Source organism: Babylonia areolata, chromosome 13 (assembly GCF_041734735.1).
Source record: "Babylonia areolata isolate BAREFJ2019XMU chromosome 13, ASM4173473v1, whole genome shotgun sequence".
NCBI classification, from domain to species: Eukaryota; Metazoa; Mollusca; class Gastropoda; order Neogastropoda; family Buccinidae; genus Babylonia; species Babylonia areolata.
In genome coordinates this window covers 32,509,554-32,519,553 of record NC_134888.1, presented here as the reverse complement: position 1 = coordinate 32,519,553, position 10,000 = coordinate 32,509,554, and the positions used below count along the sequence as shown (strand labels likewise).

Here is a 10,000-nt window from a genome sequence, read left to right as displayed (position 1 = left end):
TAGAGGGAGGGGGTTTGTGTGTGGGTGGGGGGATGTGAGGTGTGGGGAGCGCTTGTTTGTCTCTGTGTGTGTGAGGGTATACGTGTTTTCAATGCGAGAATGATTCAGATGATTCTGCGCGCCATTTTGCTGACTGTCTGTTAATATTCTCTCTCTCTGTCTCTGTCTCTATCTGTCCGAAAACCGAATCGAAGAAGCCTCACTCACCATCCCGTTGAAGCGTTTTGTTCATCGGCAGAATGCCCACAGGAAAGGTGACGTCTGAAGGACATAGTACAATTTACTTTATCATCCCATGATAGAGATCTTGTGGTGTGGTGTGAGACACAATCATGAACAACATGCCACAATCACAGTCATTCTTCTTCTTCTTCTGCGTTCGTGGGCTGCAACTCCCACGTTCACTCGCATGTATACGAGTGGGCTTTTACGTGCATGACCGTTTTTACCCCGCCATGTAGGCAGCCATACTCCGCTTTCGGCGGTGTGCATGCTGGGTATGTTCTTGCTTCCATAACCCACCGAATGCTGACATGGATTACAGGATCTTTAACGTGCGCATTTGATCTTATGCATGCGTTTACACACGAAGGGGGTTCAGGCACTAGCAGGTCTGCACATATGTTGACCTGGGAGATCGTAAAAATCTCCACCCTTTACCCACCAGGTCACAGTCATTCAATATGTACACAAAAGAACAACAGCAACAACAACAACAAAACAACCCAACTAAACCCAACAACAACATCAAAAGCTGACTTAAAGTAAAACCACTCACACAGCAAACCCCACAAAAAAAAGTCATCCCATCACCAGAATTTAGAGATATAAATACTGACCAGCGACGTCACCTGTTTTTTTGGGGTTTTTTTGTCTTTGATCGAAGCGAACAGGCTGTACTGTGTTGCTTAACTTAGCCATAGTTTGGGTGGGTGAGCACCCCCCAAAGAGATAAATACAGAAAGTGAAATAGAGGTAAAAAGAGACATAGATACAAAGAGGGGATAGACAGAGCTAGAGAGAGACAGAGAGAGAGAGAGAGTGAGAGAGAGAGAGGGGGGGGGCAGTATCAGTAGCTCAAAGAGGCGTCACTGCGTTCGGTCAAATCCATATACGCTACACCACATCTGCCAAGCAGATGCCTGACCAGCAGCGTAACCCAACGCGCTTAGTCAGGCCTTGGGAAAAAAATAAATAAATAAAAGAAGATAAAATAAAATAAATATATAAATAATAATAGGTAAAGATTTTTTTTAATTATAACGCTCAAAATCTGGATGAAATAAACTCTAAGCGCACAAAAAAGACAATAATGATGATAAATAAGCAAATACATGTAAACAAATGCAGACACACATTCACACATACACACACATGCATAACAGATATGCAAAAAAAACCATGCAGTTTCACAGATATGAGAACACAATCAAATACACATAAACGTACATGAGTCCCAACACACACACACATTACCCTGCACCCCCCCCCCCCACACACACACACTCATTTCTAGGCTACATATCGCACAAAGATAGAAACAGTGAATTAATTAGTATGAGTTGCATGGAGATTTATTCTATCAAGTCCTTAATTTATAAAAAAAAGTTGTTCTTGTGAATGATTTAAATAGAAACCAGTTTCAATACAGCGTAACACTGCCGTTTAAAAAGAAAACCGCGCACAGAAACACATTCATATGAAATTACAATAATAGAATGCAGCACACACGTTGCACGAGCAATTAAACACAGAAAAAAAAGAAAGCGTACACACGCATATGACCATCAGAACAGCAAAGGAGGCAACTGCTGTTCCGACTATTTGGGCTAGAATTTGATTATAGTGGAGAGTGTCTTGCCCAAGTACATCCCCATCCCCACTCTCTCGGCCAGGAGGGTTTTAGGACAGTCGGCGCTGGGATGGTTCCCAAAGGCCAACTAGCCCACAAGGCTGCAGCACTAAGAGCCAGTGCAATTTTGCCTCCTAGTTTGAGAGTCATTGTCCTTCACAAAAGACTAAGCTGTAAATGGTTTCCCACTGACTGGAGAAACCATTGATAATACAGCTCTCACTTTGCTGTTGGCCCAAAATGCAAATTTGTGTCAATCTGTGATATAAGCCGAGTGTACGCACATATTCATACGTATTTAACACAACATCACACAGGCTTACACGCGAATGTACACACACACACACACACACACACACACACACACACACACACACACACACACACACACACACACACACACACACACAGGGACAGAGAGAGAGAGAGGAGGGGGAAGTAAACAGGGGAAGTACTGACCCACACAGATGGTGTCCCTTGTGGATGTACACACGGCTGCCTCATACTGTGACCCGCTACACTTGGTACAGGCTGCACACACACACACACACCCATGTGCAACATTCTGTACACTTCCAACACCCGTGATACCAGCCATTCTACACCAGCCACACATACAGATATAGAAAGAGACAGGGAGAGAGATGCAGAGAGATGAGAGGGGTGAAGATAGAGATAGAGAGACAGACAAGGAGAGAGAGAGAGGAGAAGATAATTCTATAGATGGAAAGAGAGAGAGGGGGGAGAGAGACAAAGAGAGAGAGGGATGAGAAAGAGAGAGAGAGAGAGAGAGAGAGAGAGAGAGAAAGATTCATTCAGATGATTTATTCATTAAAGGCAGCAGCCCCATGAGAGAGAGAAGAGAGAGAGAGACAGAGACACACAGAGAGAGGCTGACCTGGAAACCAGAGTCCTTCATGCATACATCGAGAACATGGGCCTTACGCGGAGCAGACAGAGTAAAACGACAGGAGACAGTGGACAATGGAGGTCCCTCACTGACGGCCTATACCCCAAGAGGGCTGAAAGGCCTGTGTATTTTAGCTAACTATAACATAAAGTACACACACCAGACTCACCAATCTTTCCAGGCAACATTTGTATGATAGTCAGACGTGTCCGACTATGACCATCAGAACAGCAGAGTAGGCAGATGCCGTCCTGACTATCTGGGCTAGAATTTGATTATAGTGGAGAGTGTTTTGCCCAAGATACATCCCCACTCTCTCGAACCAAGAGGGTTTTAGGACGGTCGGTGTTGGGAAGGTTCCTACAGGCCAGCTAACCCCCAAGGCTGCAGCACTAAGAGCCAGAGCAGTTTTAGCTTCTTTTACGAAGCGCCAAACGGGCAAAACACAGCATATAACCAAACTTAAATGCTGTTCTCTGTCTCTGTCACACACACACACACACACACACACACACACACACACACGCTCACACACACACACACACACACACACACACGCTCACACACACACACACACACACACACACACACACACACACACACACACACACATTCGCTTCACCCATACATAAACAAAAACATACAAAAAGATGTAACACCCAGCGTCTAGAACCCCAGAACCAACTCACGGGTGCAGACGGCATCAGCAGTGACGGAGCAAGCACTGAGCAGATAATGCCCATCAGGACAGGACGTCCGGCACTCTGGAACATCCACCACACACACTGTCAACACAGCATTCCTGATCTATCTATCTATCTATCTCTATGTGTCTACGGTATCCACGAAACAAGATAGGCAATGATAGGGCATATTCAGTTGTCACAGATGACATCACTGCGATATATTTTCATATTGTATCATACAATAGAATGAATGTATACACAGAGAAAGAGCGGAGACAAAGGTATTATTATCATGTAAAGGTGAGTGGGTTGTTGGGTTGTTAATGTGTGTGTGTGTGTGTGTGTGTGTGTGTGTGTGTGTGTGTGTGTGTGTGTGTGTGTGAATGGATAGCGAAAAACGTAGTCTTTGAATATGTTTCATTCTTTTGTGTGTTAAATCAATATTTTCTTCCTTTTGTACGTGTTGGCACGTGTGTGTATGCACATATAATGTTTATCGTGAAGCACTTTGAGCTCCTTGGGAAGAAAGCGCTCAACAAGAATCCATTATCATTATCATCACATAACCATTGTATCCAGGAAACGGCACAGTTAACAGTAATCAATATAGACACATACACAGATAATGTACTGAGATATGCTTTACACTGTATCACACAACAGGTATCCAACAAGAGATCTGAAACTGAAATCAGTCGCATGAAAACCACGAACAAAAAAACCAAAAAAAACTCGTATCAACAGAATGACGCCGGATGCTAAGTAAGCGACCGGTCACCAGACGAGTGTGACATGTACCGACTGGTCTAGACAGCCAACAACGCACACTCACACCGTGATTCTGGTGTGGAGCTCTGTCATGGGATTAAGTTTTAATGTTGTGGAAGATATCACAACGGATTGAACTGTCTGCAGTGAGCGCTGTTGGAGTTTGAGCTGATTCCCCCCCCCCTCAATCCCGCCCCCCCCCACCCCCCGTCCCCTCCAACACGCCCCCCTCGTTGCTGTGTTCAGTTGTGCCAGTAATCTATACTAGCACACTCAAACCTTTATTCTTATGTGGAGTCCTCTCACAGGGCAGAACTTAAAAAAATCACTTAACACACATACACATACACAAACACACATGCACACACATACACACAAACATACACACACAAACACACACGCGCCTTTCGCTCGTTCGCCTTCGAAACTAACCAATCAAAATCTGTCTTACATCCGCTCTGAACCAATCACCTATCCCGGAACTGCGGTTGACCTCAGTCAGACTGGACAGGCTTGAAAACTACTCTGCTAAATAATCAAAGTTGGTCTTACTTACAAAGCAGTCACCTACCCGACAAAGCAAAGCTAACTTAACAAAGACCGTGAAGCAGCTGTCCGTTTAACCAATCAAATTTGATCCTACACAGACTTAAAACCTATCATGTATTTCAGTACTGCTGTTAACTTCGGATCAGGCAGGCGTGCAAATCACTCAAACTAACCAACCGAAGTTGATCATATACAAGCTCACAACCAATCAAAGTTGATGTTACATCGTCTTGGAACCAATCAAAGTTGGACCAATCACAGGTCATGGTACACGCGCTAAGAACCAGTCACCCGCCGAGACACTGCTTTCGACCTCAAATCAGACAGGCTTGCAAACCGAAACCAAACTAATCGTAGTTGATCTTTACACACGTAAAACCAACCAGAGTCGATCTTACAAAGACTAAAAAAAAAACACCAGTCAAATTTAATCTTGCACAGGCTTAGACCCGATCAAGGTTGAACTTGTCTGCCTGAGTGTGTATGTGTGTGGTGCCTGAAATCTGACTTGAGTGACACAGGAAACGAATGATGAGCGCCCAATGGCAGCCGTCAGTCGGCTCTACCCAGGCAGGCAGCCTGTTGTGTAAATGACTCCAAGTTTGTAAAGCGTTTACAGCTTGGTCTCCGACCGAGGATAGGCGCCTTTGTGAGTATCCATATAATCCTCATCGTCGTCATCGTCTTGCATAGGCTTTGACCCAGTTAAAAGTTGTGTGTGTGTGTGTGTGTGTGTGTGTGTGTGTGTGTGTGTGTGTGTGTGTTGGAGCTCATGTACGTTTATATGTATTTGACTGTGCTTTCATATCTGTGAAACTGCGTTTTTGGGGCATATCTGTTATGCATGTGTGGGTGTATGTGTGAATGTGTGTCTTCATGTTTTATATTTATTTGCTTATTTATCATCATTGTTGTCTTATTTATTTAATTATTTATTTATTATTATTATTATTTTATCATTATTTTCATTACTACTACCTTTTTTTAAAAAAATATCATAATTATTATTTATTTATGTAAGCTATATATATATATTTTTTTTTTCTCAAGGCCTGACTAAGCGCGTTGAGTTACGCTGCTGGTCAGGCATCTGCTTGGCAGATGTGGTGTAGCGTATATGGATTTGTCCGAACGCAGTGACGCCTCCTTGAGCTACTGAAACTGAAAACTAAAAGTTGTTGATCTGACGTCCGCCTAGGAAGCGAGAGAATCTGAGCGCGCTGGTTCGAATCACGTCTCAGCCACCGATATTTTCTCCCCCTCCACTAGACCTTGAGTGGTGGTTTGGACGCTAGTCATTCGGATTAGACGATAAACCGAGGTCCCGTGTGCAGCATGCACTTAGCGCACGTAAAAAGAACCCACGGCAACAAAAGGGTTGTTTCTGGCAAAATTTTGTAGAAAAATCCCCTTCGATAGGAAAAACAAATAAAACTGCACGCAGGAAAAAAAAAGAAAAAAAAGGGTGTTGCTGTAGTGTAGCGACGCGCTCTTCTTGGGTAGAGCAGCCCCCGAATTTCACACAGAGAAATATGTTGTGATTAAAAAAAAAGAAAAGAGAAGCCACCACCCACCTTGACACTGCTGGTGGTGGAAGTAGTACCCACGGCGACAGCGGCACAGAAGGTCGTTGTCTCCCCCGTCACACACCGCCACGGGCTGGCACAGCGACAGGTTGCCCTGGCACTCGTTTAAATCTGTGTGTCACACGCACACACACACACACACACACACACGCGCGCGCGCGCACACACACATATGCAAACACACACACATACACACGCACACACACACACTCACACACACATATACACACGCGCACACACACACACATACACACGCACACACACACATATATGCAAACACACACACACACCAAACACCACCTGTATTGAATGGTGCATTGGACCCATAGGTAGTCTGTGTGTGTGTGTGTGTGTGTGTGTGTGTGTGCATGCGTGCGTGCGTGTGTGTTTGCACGTGTGTGTTTGTATGCATAAAACAACAACAACAACAAAAAACCACAAACAAATGCAACTACAATATTTTGTCATTCAGCGAAGGATGAAAACACGGGAGGAGGAGGAGGAGGAGGAGGAAGAGGAGAAGGAAGAGAGGAAAAGGAGAAGGAGAAATAAAGAGAAGAAGGAAGAGAGGAAAAGGAGAAGGAGAAATAAAGAGAAGAAGGAAGAGGAGAGGGAAGAGAGTTAAAGGAGAAGGAGAAAAAAATAGGAGAAGGACGAGAGGGAAGAGGAGAAGATGGAGGGGGAGAAGGAAGAAGAGTAGAAGGAGAAGGAGAGGTGGAGGAGCAGAAGAAGAAAAAGGAGAAGAAGGAGGAGGAGGAAGAGGTGGAGGAGAGACAAAGAAGGAGAAAAAACTATGACGACAAAAAAAAAAAAAAATATATATATATATATATATAATAAATAAAAAAAATAAAACAGCAACAACGACTGGGCATTAAGGCTACCCTTTGAGGCCAAACGACATTCGCTGTCACAATAGCACCCAGAAATGCTGACATGGGGCGTGTGCACGCTGTCTCAAAAGAAACATCCAAGTACCGACAGTGACATACATAATCCTGTATCACGGGAAATCAGAAAAAAAATATAGACACAAACAAACACAACGGAAGACATGGAGAAGATGGGGGATGGTGAACAAAAACGACAACGACAACGAAAACGAAGAAGAGGAAGATGAAGGACGAGGAGCAGAAGAAGAAGACGAAGAAGAAGAAACGAAGAATTAGTAGAAGAAGAAGAAATGTGTGTGTGTGTGTGTGTGTGTGTGTGTGTGTGTGTGTGTGTGTGTGTGTGTGTGTGTGTGTGTGTGTGTGTGTTTGTGCATGCCATGCCCTGGCGATTCATTCAAAAGAGTGTGGCAGCTGTTTAAAACACATTCAACATGGGCTTGAAAAAAGAAGAAGAAGAAGAAAAAGGAGACGAAAAATCAGAAGAAGAAGACGAAGAAGAAGAAACAAAGAAGAAGCAGCAGCAGAAGAAGAAACAAAGAAGAAGAAGTAGAAGAAGAAGAAGACAGGGCTGACCTAAAAGCTGCAGCCTGGACACCAGAGCCAAGCTGGATGGACTGTCCGAAAGGTGGGTCAGCTCTGGTTTGCTGCTGAAGGCCCGTACTTTGCCTGGCACAGCAATACATCAATGAATAAATAAATTAAAAAAACGAATAAGTAAACGAACAGACAAATAAATGAATAAACAAATACATCAATGAATAAATTAACTACTAAACGAATAAGTAAACAACAGACAAAGAAATCAATAAACAAATACACCAATGAATAAATCAACTACTAAACGAATAAGTAAACGAACAGACAAATAAATGAATAAACAAATGCACAAAAGAATAAATGAACGAATAAACGAATGAATGAATAAAGGAATAAACACATAAACGAATGAAGAAATAAACGAATGAATAAATAAATGCATACATAAATAAATAAATAGATAACACACCCTACCCCCTCATACACAATCACATCAACACACAAATAGAAATACATCTCACACACACACACACACACACACACATCTTAAACATTCATATCCTAACACACACATACCACACTTCCATACCTGCCTCAGGTACCCGCCCACATCTCCAACCACCATACGGACGGACACACACACACACAAACACACACACACACAAACACACACATTTTAACCCCATCCCTCATTACACCCTCCCACCCCAACACACAAACACACCTATCAAAGCCACACAACCATAGCCCCCACACTCCACCTCCACCCCACCCACACACACTGACAGAGACTCACGTATGGACACATCTCGACCTCCCCCAACCCCAACACACAATACACACACAGAGACACTCACGGATGTGCACATCTCGAGCCCCCCACCCCACCCCCCACCACACCCCACAACACACACACACACACACTCACGGATGGGCGCTTCTCAAACACCTCCCTCCCCCCCTGTACCTCCCCACCTCCCCCCACCACAACACACACACAGACACTCACGTATAGGCATATCTCGAACAACCCTCCCGCTTCCCTCCCCCTCACCTCCTCCCCCAACTCCCCTCACACACACACACACTCACTCACGGATGGGCACATCTCAACCCCCACCCCCCCCCCACCCCCCCCCCCCCCACACACACACACACACACTCACGGATAGGCACATATCGAACAAACACCTCCATCTTCCCCCAGACACACACATACACTCACGGATGGGCACATCTCGAACAACCCCCCCCCCCAATACCTCACCCCCCACCCCTCACAAACACACTCACGATGGGTACATCTCGAACCCCCCCCCCCCCAATACCTCCCCCTCTTCCTCCCACACACACACTCACGGATGGGCACATCTCGAGGCACGGCCACGTGCAGGGCGTACTGCCTCTTCAAGGACGACACGCCCACCGCCACCGCCGTCACCGCCGCCATCGTCAGCGACAACAATAACAGCCTCTGCACATGCCGACACGGCGACGACAACGACGATGACGACGATGATGACGACCATGGACGACGTTGTGACGACAACGATGAAGATGAGGATGACGACGAGGAAAGCTCTGCAGGACTGTGGAGGTGGTGATGGTGGTGGTGGTGGTGGTGGTGGTGACGTTGGTGGTGGTGGTGGTGATGGTGGGGGCGGTTGCGGGACGGAGCGGGTGGTGTGGCGAGGCTGGTGGTGGTGAAGGTGGTGGTGGTGGAAGTGGTGATCTGGGCGTTGGTCTGCAAGGAGAGCGAAAAAAAATCAACAACAATAAAAAAACAGGTGCGCTTGTTGAAACGAACACGCGCACGTGTTGTGTTGTATTGTTGTTGTTGTGCTGTTGTTGTGTTGTTGTTGTTGTTGCGACTATGTTGTGCTGTTTTGTGGTATGCTGTGCTGTACTATATAATGTGATGTGTGCTGTGGTGTGGAGAGTTGTGTTGTTGTTGTTTTTTGCTGTGCTGAATTGCGCTGTGCAATGATGCGTTATGCTTTGCTGTACTGCATTGTGTTATACTGAGTTGCACACAGACACAGACACACACACACACACACACACACACACACACACACACACTGTTGACCAACTAGCCAGATAACCAACACGCAAATCAACAATTCGTTTCAATAGAAAACAACAACAACAACAATAACGAAAACAACAACAGCAACAAAAAACAACCACAAGCCAAACCCCTCACACCACAGCTTCAT

General features: G+C 45.1%; 1 protein-coding gene across 1 annotated transcript in view; it reads right to left on the bottom strand.

Moving 5' to 3' along the window:
* The window catches only part of LOC143289213 (uncharacterized), a 679,995-nt gene that overhangs the window by 27,677 nt on the left and 642,318 nt on the right, over positions 1-10,000 (bottom strand). The window contains exons 8-13 of the mRNA XM_076598160.1: positions 9,141-9,525; positions 7,818-7,910; positions 6,340-6,462; positions 3,452-3,526; positions 2,312-2,383; positions 208-261 (exon numbers count right to left, since the gene is read on the bottom strand). Coding sequence (XP_076454275.1) covers positions 208-261; positions 2,312-2,383; positions 3,452-3,526; positions 6,340-6,462; positions 7,818-7,910; positions 9,141-9,525 — 802 coding nt within the window. The remainder of the gene's footprint in view (positions 1-207; positions 262-2,311; positions 2,384-3,451; positions 3,527-6,339; positions 6,463-7,817; positions 7,911-9,140; positions 9,526-10,000) is intronic.